The sequence below is a fragment of the Bos javanicus genome, chromosome 13 (assembly GCF_032452875.1).
Source record: "Bos javanicus breed banteng chromosome 13, ARS-OSU_banteng_1.0, whole genome shotgun sequence".
Classification (NCBI taxonomy): domain Eukaryota; kingdom Metazoa; phylum Chordata; class Mammalia; order Artiodactyla; family Bovidae; genus Bos; species Bos javanicus.
Window position 1 is genome coordinate 31396150 of NC_083880.1, and position 14822 is coordinate 31410971.

At 40.6% G+C, this 14822-nt stretch overlaps 1 protein-coding gene across 1 annotated transcript in view; it reads right to left on the reverse strand.

The window, feature by feature from the left end:
* The window catches only part of CUBN (cubilin), a 263943-nt gene that overhangs the window by 37296 nt on the left and 211825 nt on the right, over positions 1-14822 (reverse strand). Inside the window, exons 58-59 of the mRNA XM_061436135.1 lie at positions 14061-14190; positions 9151-9368 (exon numbers count right to left, since the gene is read on the reverse strand). Coding sequence (XP_061292119.1) covers positions 9151-9368; positions 14061-14190 — 348 coding nt within the window. The remainder of the gene's footprint in view (positions 1-9150; positions 9369-14060; positions 14191-14822) is intronic.

Below are 14822 nucleotides of genomic sequence, written 5' to 3' on the forward strand. Positions count from 1 at the left end.
TTTACTAAACTGGAAGCTATAATTTGGAGGTAGAGATTTTTGTTATATAGAAATTTATTACCCTTATATTCCAATGCAATTATATTCCACATACTTGTGCTAATTCTTTACCGTTATGCCATATGTGCAAAGCTGATATGATAGATGTGATGTTTGTCAACATTAGAAAGATAATGGCTTTTTACTGTATGTGTGTATATATATACATAGAAATATAAGTATTACTTAAAATATAAATACTACAAATATATATTATGTATAATATATTTATGATATAAAATATATTCATATAAATATAAATATCACATAAATATAAAATTTTGCTATAGTACATTATTTATAAACAGTATATTTTAGTAAAATATATATTTTCCTTTCCTTCTGGTAAGGAGGAAGCAGTGACTCTTACTACAATATTTATATAGTAATAGTAAATTAAACTGGCAGTTCAGATGGTAAAGAATCTGCCTGCAGTGTGGGAGATCTGGGTTCAATCCCTGGGTTGGGAAGATCCCCTGGAGAAGGGAATGGCAACCCTTTCCCATATTCTTGCCTGGAGAATCTCATGGGCAGAGGAGCCTAGTGGACTACAGTCCATGACAATTAATTGCAAAGATTCAGACACAACTGAGCGACTAACACACTGACATTAGTAAATTAAATGCTCTGTTTAGGACTAGGTACAATTTGGAAAGCAGGCAAAGTCAAATGAGAAGATGAGAATGAAGAAAAATATCAATAGTTCTCTCTCTCTAAAGAGTGAGGAAAGAAATGACTTGCTTTTGAGAAAACTCACCCCCAGAATCTCTTGTCATCCTGAGTGTGTTTACTGATCTATGTGGAAACCATGTGGGCAGATGAGAAAAAGGATGAATTTAGGAGACAGTCCTACCTGATTCCAAGGTTGGCTTTACTTCTTACGAATTCTTTGACTGCAAAGTACTTAATCTCCTAACTTCTCTTTTCCTCCCTTCGAAAATGGGATAATCCATTCTGTCTCATGGGTGGTTGTGAGGATCAGATGAGAAAACCCATGCAAAGCACCTCTTGTAGAAGCTTAGTGACAGGTGGACAACCAGGACCTCTTCACCTGGGAGTGAGCTGAAATTAAAGCTCCCACACAAAGGTAACAGAACAAAGAGAAGAATATAGTCCCTGATAATGTTTTATCTCTAAACAACTGATTTACAACCAAAGAATCTTCTTCAGTGTTTATGCTGACCAGGCATAAACAAGACAGTCTGCTTGTATGTTCCTGGAAATACTATATCAAAGCCAGGACCAGTGAATAAGGATAATGATTATTACAGGAAACCTATGCTTATAAATAATTTAACCCCAAACACCCAGTTGTCTGATGAGGTGTGCATTTTTAGAAGGGCTGGAGCAGTTTTGGATATGCAGAATAACTGTTTGCTAGCTTCTTGTTTTTTTCAGTGCTTTTCAAAGTGTTATAATTTACTATTAACTCGATTTTATCACTGAGATTGGTTTTCACAATGCCATCTGGTTTTATTTTCCCAATGACAACCCTATCCTTCAAGGGGCAGCAATATGATCATTCAAGAGGCGGGTGGAGAGTGAGAACACAGACTGATATTGGAATACATTTTAATAAAAACCTTTCCCTTTTTTTGGCTGATCTGGCTTTGGTATGGTTTTGGTGAACTAAGCATTTGGTGGTTTCTTTAGCATATTTCCACATCCAGGGCTCAGCAAAAACCCTTGTCAATAAAACCCACAAAGGAGAAACCTTGCCTTTGACATCATCTCCCAAGAGGAACCTAATCACCAGTGAAAGCTGCAATACTTAAAAAGAGCAGAAATAAGCTTAGTTGAGCTTTCTGCAAATGGGTTTACAGTTTCAGCTCATCTCATTGTCAGACTTCATCAGAGGGAGCAAATGACTTTAAGAGAACAGACAAACAACACTGCTTTCGCGTAATATCCCCATTACTGCTAAACCGAGGGTTACCTAAGTAGTGGCTTACAAAGTTATTCACTTAGTAATTCAACTACCTTATTGTAATTGTACTTTTAAAAGTAATGTCACCTGGCAGCTAATATCAGGCTGCTGCTGCTGCTGCTAAGTCGCTTCAGTCGTGTCCGACTCTGTGCGACGCCATGGACTGCAGCCTACCAGGCTTCTCGGTCCATGGGATTCTACAGGCAAGAACACTGGAGTGGGTTGCCATTTCCTCCTCCAATGCATGAAAGTGGAAAGTGAAAGTGAAGTCGCTCAGTCGTGTCTGACTCTTAGCGACCACATGGACTGCAGCCTACCAGGCTCCTCCATCCATGGGATTTTCCGGGCAACAGTACTGGAGTGGGGTGCCATTGCCTTCTCCCATCAGGCTGCTAGGGAGGACCAAAGAGACACAGAAACATTGCTAGTGTCGCTAAATGTTTTTATTTATTATTATTATTTTTTAATGTTTAGCCATAGAACTTTAGAATGCCTCTCAAAGTCCAAACTTAACACCCAAACTATGAAATTTACAAATAACTAGAAGCAAAAATCTGAATTTGAGATGTTGTTACATTTGCCTCCTTGTGGTTTTATTTTCCATCTTTGGAGCCCCAGACTGTCATCAGCTTTCTCTGTATACCTTTCCATCTCTCCTGTCCTCTCTTACAAGTTACTCTTGTTCAACTGCCTCAACTTCTTCCCACCACTGCCACCTGTTTTCTTGCAGCACATCTGAGAGACAGTTTCCAAATATTAAGGAGTGAGTGTGAAGTTGCTCAGTCATGTCCGACTCTTTGCGATCCCATGGACTGTAGTCTACCAAGCTTCTCTGTCCATGGGATTTTCCAGGCAAGCATACTGGAGTGGGTTGCCATTTCCTTCTCCAAATATTAAGACAGCAGGTAAAAATCAAAAGACCAGACACACATGACCCGAGTGCTGAGTCTGACCTAATTAAGGATGAAAGTCATCCAGGTCACTACCCCGAGTAATAGCAGAACTGTCTGTACCACGACTCCATGTTGAGAATGAGATGAATCTAGATACAATATAATGTATAACACATACATAGAATACATAATGTAATGTAACTTTACATTATCCATCTGTTCTTTAATTCATTCATATAGCCAATATTGATAGAGTAACAGCTATGTGCTAGGTGTCTGCTGGGTGTGCTAAGTCGCTTCAGTTGTGTCTGACTCTTTGCTATCCTACAGACTGTATGTAGCCCTCCAGGCTCCTCTGTCCATGGAATTCTCCAGGCAAGCATACTGGAGTGGGTTGCCAAACCCTTCTCCAGGGGATCTTCCCAAGCCAGGGATTGAACCCGTGTCTCTTTCTTCTCCTAGATTGGCAGGCAGGTTCTTTACCACTAGCCACCCAGGAAGCCCAGGTGTCTGCCAGGCTTTGGAATTTTATTGGAATTTAGCTTCTGATTTTGGCGTTAAGTTATAAAACATACTTTAGGGTTTGCTGGTTAGATTTAAGTGCATGGTGAATATAAAAGAACATGAAATAATTGCACCCAGGAGTGCTGTTGATAATAATAACCCTATCTCCCCTCCTCTGCCTTAGAGAGAGAGTGGGGTAGGTCATAGAACCTTATAGAAATTCAGAGCTTTAATATTACTTTCTGATATATATCAGTCCTCTTTGACATCTCAGGTACTTTACAGAAATTACCTACTGCATCCCCATCAAATTCTTGAAAGACAGAATATAGTAATAATTCAAGTTGATCTTTTTTTAGTGGATAAAAGCTGAACATAGTCACTAAACTTGTTTTCTTAAGTAATGTATTCTGCAGCACTTTAGCATGTACTGACTATGGTGCAACACAGTCAGAATACATACTTTGAATCACTGATTCTCATGCCTAATGTGATGAGCATGTCAAAAACAGACTGACTGGACAGTACTCTGGTGTGAGATCAGTAAAATAAGAAGAAAAGGGGGCTTTGATGACTTAAAAGCATGTCTGTGGATCTGAAATGTTGGGTGAGTGACTTAGGTAAGCACAGCCAGGGTGGAAGCAAACCCTGGTGATGAAGGGGGGGCAGAACTAAACAAGCAGAAGTGGACAGAATAATGGATACTCATGAGTGTCAGCTGTGCCCTGTGGGGCTTGCCCACTTCAGCACAATCCACAGGACTGATGCCTGTTTAAAGTTCATGGGATTACAGACACCACTGACAACTGGATGAAAGATTTGTCTTCTTTCCAGAGAAAGGCTCAGATCTGCAGATAATTTCAGATATCCACAGATCCCAGGAGCTCAGGATGACTAGGTCCCTGGTTATCAGTTATCCAGAATCACTTATTCATGTAGAGTAGGACTGATGGGGAAAGTGAGAAGGCAGGTGTCCTTCACAGGAAAGTGTCAGCCCCCGGGAAGGGCTGACTTTGTTTCCTCCTTACCTTCCACTCCATGCAAGTGGCCCTTCATAGCAGAAGCTCCATTAAAGAGGAGACCCGATTTTACCACATAATTCATTAGCAACAAACCAGGGGGATATTTCCCTCAAATTTGTTCTGACCTATTAGCAATATAAATATAACACGTGTACAAGAAGTTACCTAATGATTACAAAATTGTATGAGTCGGCACTTAACTGACTTCTGGAAAATTATAGCAGATTTATATAGTATTGTCGAGTGTTACTTTGGCCACCTCATGAGAAGAGTTGACTCATTGGAAAAGACTCTGATGCTGGGAGGGATTGGGGGCAGGAGGAGAAGGGGATGACAGAGGATGAGATGGCTGGATGGCATCACTGACTCGATGGATGTGAGTCTGAGTGAAGTCCGGGAGTTGGTGATGGACAGGGAGGCCTGGCGTGCTGCGATTCATGGGGTCGCAAAGAGTCGGACACGACTGAGCGACTGAACTGAACTAAACTGAACTGATTGTCAAGTGTGGAAGTGAAATAGCAAATTTGTAAATCTCTAGGGTTTAGGTCAAGATGAATGAAAGTGAGCTGCTGCTGACTAAAATGGCGTCCATTTCACATCAATTATTTATTCAGGGAAAACACTGCTTTCCAGGCTAAACCAACAGTTTTGGAAATAAAAATATGCTGTCCCATCCATAAAGTCGTTTTTTTCTCTCTTTACAGAATGCTCAGGGCAGTTTGAAATGGATGACACTGAGGTGAAAAGTGCATCTTATTAGCCAAGCTTAAGATTTTTATCTAGACCTGTAGTGAAAATATCCTATAAACCCTAGAATTCATCATACCCTTAATGGTTCCTCTCCCTTTTCCTCACCAGAAACAACAAAAACCAAATCAAACTGAAAGGCTATGCAGAGCAAACAGTGAATTTATATGTACGGTCTTGAAAGGTTTTTAAGATCAAAACAGTACAAAATTTTAATACTCAGGTGTTCAGTAAAAAAATAAAAAACCACTAAACATACTTAAAATTATTCTTTAAATATTCCCAAGTGGCTGATGGCATTTATACATGAAGAAGAGGTGAGAGGGGGACTTCCCTGGTGGTCCAGTGGCTAAGATTCTGTTCTACCAATGCAGAGGGTGCATGTTCGATCCTTGGTCAGGGAACTAGATCCTGCATGCTACAACTAAAGATCCCATGTGCCACAACTAAGCCCCAGTGCAGCCAAATAAATATTTTTTAAAAAGGAAGAGGTGATGGGCATGCAGGGGTAGCACATGGCTGGTAAGCAATGAAACCACATTTCTGCTCTCTGCCTGTAAACCTTCTCTCTGTGACCAGAGGAAAACAGTTATTGACTGAAAGTGTCCAGTGTTTATGGGTAAGCAGGGGCTTTGACAGAAAAGGCAATGGCACCCCACTCTGGTACTCTTGCCTGGAAAATCCCATGGACGGAGGAGCCTGGAAGGCTGCAGTCCATGGGGTCGCTGAGGGTCAGACAGGACTGAGTGATTTCACTGTCACTTTTCACTTTCATGCATTGGAGAAGGAAATGGCAACCTACTCCAGTGTTCTTGCCTGGAGAATCCCAGGGACGGGGGAGCCTGGTGGGCTGCCGTCTATGGGGTCCCACAGAGTTGGACACGACTGAAGTGACTTAGCAGCAGGGGCTTTGACAGTGCACGATTTTTCCCTCTGCACTACTTCAGTTCAGTAAAATCACATAAAGTCCCAAAATGTCTTTTTGTAGCTGAGAAAAACATCATAATTCATGAGGTTAGGTAACACTGACTAAGCTTCACGCATGTGACGACCATATAGAGTGCTTTAAGAGGACTTCAATGATCATGTGAGAATATATTAGGAAAAAGAAAAACAATTTGAAAGTGGGTAGAATGAGCTACGGAGAAGGCAATGGCACCCCACTCCAGTACTCTTGCCTGGAAAATCCCATGGACAGAGGAGCCTGGTAGGCTCCAATCCATGGGGTCGCTAAGAGTCGGGCATGACTGAGCGACTTCACTTTCACTTTTCACTTTCATGCATTGGAGAAGGAAATGGCAACCCACTCCAGTGTTCTTGCCTGGAGAATCCCAGGGACAGAGGAGCCTAGTGGGCTGCCGTCTATGGGGTCGCACAGAGTCGGACACGACTGAAGCAACTTAGCAGTAGCAGCAGCAGAATGAGCTATGCAATTACATGTCATTTGATTCTAAAGTCTGTGCTAAAGGCATGGATATATGAGTTCTTTTGTGCAAAAAAGCTCCAAAGGAAAGGAAAGTTTTTTTCAAAATAGCCTTCCGTGTTTTGTATGCCATTTCACTTAGGCAATTCTATTAAGGAAATGAATGCTCCCTGTCTACCCATAAGACTTGCTTTCAAGTTATTGTTGATACAGCTAAGTAGGGTTTCTGATTTTCTGATTCCATTTGTCACAATGTCTGCGTTTTATTGGGAAGACTTCAAAACACAAATGTCTAATTGCTTCCCTTGAGAAATGCATGACAAAAATCACATACCAAATGTAAAGAAGGTGAAGGTAAGCTCTGATTGCTATCAGAGGCATGAAGAAGGTTTGGCACAACATGGGGTAAACAGAAAGAAAGAGTTTGAACACTGAGGTAGAATTCTTATTATAGAAAACGCCCCAGGTCTCTCTGAGTAGTCACAGTAAGTGATTTGTTTTGTGAGCTTTTTGTTTTTAGAACATTGATCACTTCTATATTCAAAGTGAAGAATCAGAACACTTCCCAGAATCAGATATAAATGACCTTAGACTGTGCCACTGATGCTACAAGTACAGATAAACAGAGAACTGGTTAGCTACTTTATATTTTAATAAACTTAAACTTCTAAGCTAAAATGGATAACCAACAAGGACCTACTGTATATTTCAGGGAACTCTGCTCAATGTTATGTGGCAGCCTGGAATGGGAGGGAAGTTTGGAAGAGAATGGATACATGTATATGTATGGCTGAGTCCCTTCACTGTTCACCTGAAATTATCACCACATTGTTAATTGGCTATGCCCCAATACAAAATAGGGTTTCCCCGGTGGCTCAGATAGTAAAGAATCTGCCTGCAATGCAGGAGACCTTAGTTAAAACCCTGGGTAAGGAAGATCCCCTGGAGAAGGGAATGGCAAACCACTCCAGTATTCTTGCCTGGAAAACCCCGTGGACAGAGGAAACTGATGGGCTACAGTTCATGGAGTCACAAAGAGTTGGATACGACTGAGCAACTAACCCTTTCAATACAAAATAAAAAGCTTTTTAAAAAAAGTTCTAAGCTCATATTTACAGATAATTATTTCTCAGAAGCAGTGCTATTACAGGGGTGCTATTTTTGATTGAGCCTCTCATCTGGATTTCTCTTTTACCTTTAAAGGGCTCCCTGATTACTACCTTGTGCCCAAATTGCTTCTCAAGCTTCAATTTCCTCCTGTATTTCTCCATTTAGATATCTCATAGATCTTCCAACCCAAAATGATCCAAACCAAATATAATATTTCTTCCCTAAACCTCAGCCTCCTAAGGCACCACTAACTAGTGAAAGAAAGTGAAAGTGTTCGTCGCTTAATCATGTCTAACTCTTTGCAACCCCACGGACTGTAGCCTGCCAGGCTCCTCTGTCCATGGAATTCTCCAAGCAACAATACTGGAGTGGATTGTCATTTCCTTCTCCAGGGGATCTTCTCAACCCAGGGATCAAACCTGGGTCTTCGACATTGTAGGCAGATTCTTTGCCCTTTGAGCCACTAGGGAAGCCCCTACTAATCAGCGAGCTACCCACAAAAAGTCATTCTCAACTCATGTCCTCATTAATAAGCATCAAGTTCCCAACACTGTACTTCCAGAGTATTCTACCTTCTGAGTATCTCTGAGATTTTTCACCTTTCCTTCTGTTTCTATTCACCCTGTGTTAGTTCGAGCTTTCAACCTTCCTCATCTAGAATTCTGTAATGAGCTTCTTCCTTTAGAGGTTAATGAGTCCTCGGAGTCTTTCTCAGTTTCCTGGATAGCTCAGTTGGTAAAGAATCTGCCTGCAATGCAGGAGACCCTGGTTCGATTCCTGGGTCAGGAAGTCTCCTTGGAGAAGGGATAAGCTACCCTCTCCAGTATTCTTGGGCTTCCTTGGTGGCTCACATGGTAAAGAATCCACCTGCAATGTGGGAGACCTGGGTTCAATCCCTGAGTTGGGAAGAACCCCTGAGGAGGGATAGGCTACCCACTCCAGTATTCTTGCCTGGAGAATCCCACGGACAGAGAAGCCTTGTGGGCTACAGTTCATGGGGTTGCAAAGAGTTGGACACAACTGAACAGTTAAGCACATAGCACCAAGCCTTTCTCTACCCTGCTACCACTATGATGCTTCTAGAAGCAGAGTCTGGACATGCATTACTTAAAATTCTCCCAGGTTCCTCACCATTTTAAGGATAAAGTCAACGCAGGCCACAAGGCCCTTTTTTTTTTTTTTTTTTTTTAATCTGGCCCTTGCTACCTACAGGCTCAACTCCCACTATTTTCATGGGTGATAATGAGACTCAAGTCTCATTTGAGATACTGCTGTAAACAGACTTCATCTTTAAATAGTAGAGAGACACATTTGTTGCGTCATTTTTTTTCACTCAACATACCTTATATGTAATTTTTAAAACCAAAATTTTATGTGACATATTCCTCTAAACTTAAATGAAGAGCAACTTTAGGCAGGTGAAAAAAAATTAAAGCAGAACAGTAACAGTTATAAAAAACAGATTTACAGGTCCAAAATTCTTACCCAATGTCTGCCGGAAAGTTATCCTCCAACCTCTTGCTGTTTGAATTGAATCTGTCTTGAACACCAGGAACATACTATTATTGCTGCTCCTAATATTTGGTGGAAGGTTGGAGCCACAGAATTGGCCGAGAAGGGGATCGCTGATGTTAGAACCATCGTAAACTGCCAAGTAGTCTTCAGAGCAGGAAGCCGAGGGAACCACATCAAAATCATTGAACCTGTGAAATGAACCTGGTTAATAGTGATGTTCTCCGTTTGTACTTCCATTAAATTATAGCTTTAGCTCTTATTTTTTAAAAAAAGATAGGACAAAGGTTAACGAGCATCCACGATTCACTTGCTAGGAAACATTAGAAATAATATACTATTTTACTGATCAGTTCAAAAGTTTAGAGGAAATTTTTTGAGAGACTAGAATATGGCAAATAGATGGGGAAACAGTGGAAACAGTGAAAGACTTTATGTCTTGGGGCTCCAAAATCACTGCAGATGGTGACTGCACCCATGAAATTAAAAGACGCTTGCTCCTTGGAAGTAAAGTTATGATCAACCTAGACAGCATATTAAAAGGCAGAGATATTACTTTGCCAATAAATGTCCATCTAGTCAAAGCTATGGCTTTTCCAGTAGTCATGTATGGATGTGAGAGTTGGACTATAAAGTTGAGTGCCGAAGAATTGATGCTTTTGAACTGTGGTGTGGGAGAAGACTCTTGACAGTTCCTCGGGCTGCAAGGAAATCCAACCAGTCCATCCTCAAGGAAATCAATCCTGAATATTCATTGAAAGGACTGAGGCTGAAGCTGAAACTCCAATATTTTGTTCACCTGATGCGAAGAACTGACTCATTTGAAAAGACCCTGATGTGGGAAAGACTGAAGGTGGTAGGAGAAGGGGACAACAGAGGATGAGATGGTTGGATGGTATCACCGACTCAGTGGACATGAGTCTGAGTAAACTCCTGGAGTTGGTGATGGACAGCGAGGTCTGGCATGCTGCAGTCCATGGGACTGCAGAGTTGGACACAATTGAGTGACTGGACTGAACTGAACTGATGATAAGCTTTTGGAATACACAGATGAGTAAGACACAGCTCTGGATTTCCAGGATCTTATAGTCAAGGACATAGTAAGTCTCTTTGACATTAAGCTTTGACAAGCTGAACTGATACTCATTTATCATTTGAGCAACACTTTAGTTTCCCAGTCTCATTAAAAATATGGTATTTACTCTGCTCCCTTGTTACTTTTGTGACATCAAGTGGTACTATTATCCTATTCTTTATTTATGGGAAGGATGCTAATATAACAGAGTGGGAAAATGCTGGTTTGAGAAGCAGAGCTTCATTTTCATTCTTACACTCTGTTTCTTTTAAAACAGACTTTATTCTAAGGTTAAATGAAGCTATATATAACTAAAACCAAACTAGGGTACCTGGGATAAGTAAGTGAAGTCACTCAGTTGTGTCCAACTCTTTGCGACCCCATGGACTGTAGCCTACCAGGCTCCTCTGTCCATGGGATTTTCCAGGCAATAGTACTGGAGTGGATTGCCATTTCCTTCTCCAGTGGATCTTCCCGACCCAGGGATCGAACCCAGGTCTCCCACATTGTAGACAGACGCTTTACCGTCTGAGCCACCCAGGAAGACCTGGCATAAAGAAGATGCTAAAAAAAAAAAAAAGAAAGAAAGAAAGAAAAGGAAAAGAACAGACCCAACAAAAGATTATTATTTCTGTGATTTTGAAAACCAGGAATATGAAATAAGTTATTCCTCAGAAAAAAAATATAAGAAACCAATGGTACAAAAGAATGAATTAAATTCTCTTGCATCTCACTTTACTGAGGTAAGCAGTAATTCACATTTCAGATCACTGTAGTCATCATGGGCATGTTACCAGTCATCCCAGCTCTAGACCTTCCTGACATTTATTAGGATTGTCTTTTTGTGACAAACACTAGAGGTCTGACGTGGCCCTAAGAGATATTTTGGCCCCAGAAATGTAAACAGTTGTCATGCATATTCCTTTTGGAAGAAGTTCTAAGAACTACTACTCAATTTGCACATTGCCTTCCACTGCAGTGATGATCATGGAAGCAAATGTAAAATGAGTTTCCATCAACCTGGGTGGCTGAGTGACCATGTTAGGAGGTGATTCCTTGCTACACCACTCTGGACACACTCATACAAGTGAGAAAGAAACTTGCTGAGTTAAGCTACTGTGCTTTGGAGTTGTTTGTTACCACTTTTAACCTATCCTGACAGATACATCCCTGACTTTTCTTTTTATTGCTTAACATAGTATTTCTTTTCTTTTTTTATTGAAGTATAGTTGATTTACAATGTTGTGTTAGTTTCTGATGTACAGCAAAGTGAACCAACTATTCAGGTATATATTCTCCTAGATTTTCTTCAGAATTATGGTGGGTTTATTATAGCTTTTTTTAAAAAATCTATTTAAGTTATTTGATATCATGTCATTATTTTGATAGGTTCTTCTTCTGTCTCAGATGTTTTTGTTATCTGGTGGGTTGTTTGTTGTTTTGTGTGTTTTTGCTAGCCTCTGTTCAGTTCAGTTCAGTTGCTCAGTTGTGTCCAACTCTTTGCGATTCCATGGACTGCAGCATGCCAGGCCTCCCTGTCCATCACCAACTCCAGGAGTTTACTCAAATTCATGTCCATTGAGTTGGTGATGCCATCCAACCATCTCCTACTCTGTCATCCCCTTCTCCTCCTGCTTTCAATCTTTCCCAGCATCAGGGTCTTTTCAGATGAGCCAGTCCTTAGCATCAGGTGGCCAAAGTACTGGAGTTTCAGCTTCAGCATCAGTCCTTCCAATGAATATTCAGGACTGACTTCATCTAGGATAGACTGGTTTGATCTCCTTGCAGTCCAAGGGACTGTCAAGAGTCTTCCCCAACACCACAGCTCAAAAGCATCAATTCTTCAGCATTCAGTTTTCTTTATAGTCCAACTCTCACATCCATACATGTCTACAGGAAAAACTATAGCCTTGACTAGATGGACCTTTGTTGGCAAAGCCTCTGTAATAAATAGCATATAATATGGAATACTTGTTTAAATATCTCATGATTAGAGAGGATTAAGAAAAAATGATACAGTATGTTAAAATGATACAATATGTTTTGGTTGGATGAATGTTTTCAAACTGATGATAAAGATCAAGATGAAAAGTTTCTTAATTTTCTTTAACCATGTGCAACATTTAATGTTCCTGTAATAGAAGAGGGCAAAACAATTACTAGATAACTTCCAAAAATACTTTTTTCATTCTTATTTTCTATAGACAATACATTTATTTTCCACAACATGAATCCATGAACAAAGATAAAAACCTGAATTTCCAGGAGGGATTCAAAGCTTTTTCGGGTTTGTATCATTTTCCCATGACAGCACAGAAAGTATCTGGAAAAACCCATTAACCCAGAAAACCTCATGAAGCTGGCCTATTTTGAGAGCCTTGAAAAATCTGTTTTACTACAGTCTACAACTTCTGCGGTACCTAAGAAAGTATCTGTTTCATAGAATATAGTTTCTTAGAAAGAATACAATAAATAGTTTTCCAGACATACTGCTCTGACCTTTGACTATGGTGAGCCCCAGGGCCTATATATATATTATAGCATATGCTATAATCCTACACATGTGAGAATCAAATATTGGGCCATGATGGCAAATGACAAGAACTATCCCTTAAGCTTCCATTCTTAGCAGGTGATCCCTTCACAGACCTCTTGCTCCTGGCCATCCGGCAGTTGTTGTTTATGCTTTTGTTCTGAGGACTTAGAGGATTTTTGGCTTTGGGCCATGGCGTCCTTAAACAGTCTCTGGTGGGAGCTGCAGCGTTCTTCAGGATCCAGCCTGTAGCCCCTCCCCTGATAAGACCCATCTTACAGTCCAAGGACCCATTTGATATGTGAGTCTCTGGAGGTAAACTGCAGAGAGTTTATGACTTGGGGGAGAGAATGTGATCACAGTCATATAGGAGGGACAGAGGTAGGAGGAGTCCTAGCCCATTAAGCATCTATAAAAAATTCTATATTGCCATAAACTACAGCAACTTTCAGAGTTTTCCACCACATGCTATATATCACTGAAACACAGGAGTTAGAAATATATTATCTTGGATGACAACAATTGTGAACTTTATCACTTGGAGAACTGCAGGTTACTTTCCTTTAATCAGTCTTGTTGGAAGTAGGCAGGATCAGGGGAGAATTTACTGATGATATAAGATACCTTGTTGAGCACCAGTTTAGAAATATTCTGAAACAGGAATAAAATGAATTTCTTAAGTAGTTAGAAAATTTACCTTTTGAGAGAGCATATGGAAGGATAAAGGACATGTTTTGGGGAGGAAATCTGATAAGGATTTTTTTGACTTTTCATGTAATAGTGTATCACTTTGGAAAAGTTATGTGATACTCCTGAGCTTCAGTTTTCTCTTCAGTACAGTGAGATTAATAATATATACCTCATATGATTGTATGAAGAACTAAATAAGAGAATGGTGCAAGTGGTCATTAAAGTTCTTCAAGTATTATATGTCTCCAAAATGAAAATTGCTTTCTCTTGCCCTCCCCATACCCTTTGAGATAGGCTTATAACATTACACCCCATTGTATAAACTCCTTTAAAACTGTTGGAAAACTCCAACAATTGTTTGAGCTGGTGGAGTGCCTGTTTTTCCCTGCATGACCACTGGCTTGTGTGGAGGGTAGGGAGGCCATGTCCTAGGCTACCAGGACCACACCACAGACTTGCTTTCTCTTCCTCCAGATTCTCATACGTACCTCTGATGAGCATCAGTAGTCTGCATCATTAAAGGAATATCTTTTCTGTAAACAGAGCTGAAACAGTTTTCTCAAGAAAGTAATGCGTCTTACGTACTTGAGCTGGATGACTCTGTTGCTTCTGACAGTGATGGTGTAAAGACAGTGCACGTCATCAGGGTAGTTGGAGTAGGTATACAAAGGACTCTTGATGACTCCAGTGGAGAGATTGAACACACCACCGCAGGCTGGGATAGAAGTGGGGGATGTGCAGAGAATGATTATGACTCGAAGCAGAGGAAAGTCATTGTCAGACATTCTTTACTATGTTACCACCAAGAGAGAAGACAATCATTTGTCTCAGAGCAATATAAACCTCCCTTTATTGGGTTTACAAATAATTCATGCTTTCCCACTGCCATGGAGGGAAGAAACAGTAAGAAGCAGGGAAGAATGTTTCAAGGCACCTCTTGGAATGGAATAAATCTGAGCCCAAAATAATGGCCAGTGTGAAGGTAATGAGAGAGAATGTTCCGTGTGTTGGAATAGAACCGTCCTTCTTTTACACTGAAGTGACAGATGCAAAGAGATGACAGTGATGGCTGGAAGTTTAGAAAAGGTGTGCTGAATGCAAGGCGCATCGTGGGCTTATGAACCCAGGAAGGACTGTGATCTAAACATCTTAAATAATATAGATTGGAGTCTCCTATGTCCATGATAGAGTATTACAAGGTGATGTTCCAGAAATCACTTTTGGAATAATGGAGCTAAGTTTCCTTTTTGGGCTCACATGCATAACTCTTGGGTCCTGTGTATTTCTAGCTAGTCCTGAGACTGGTAAGGACCATATTTACACAAGTTTTACTGAAGAAACAAGGCC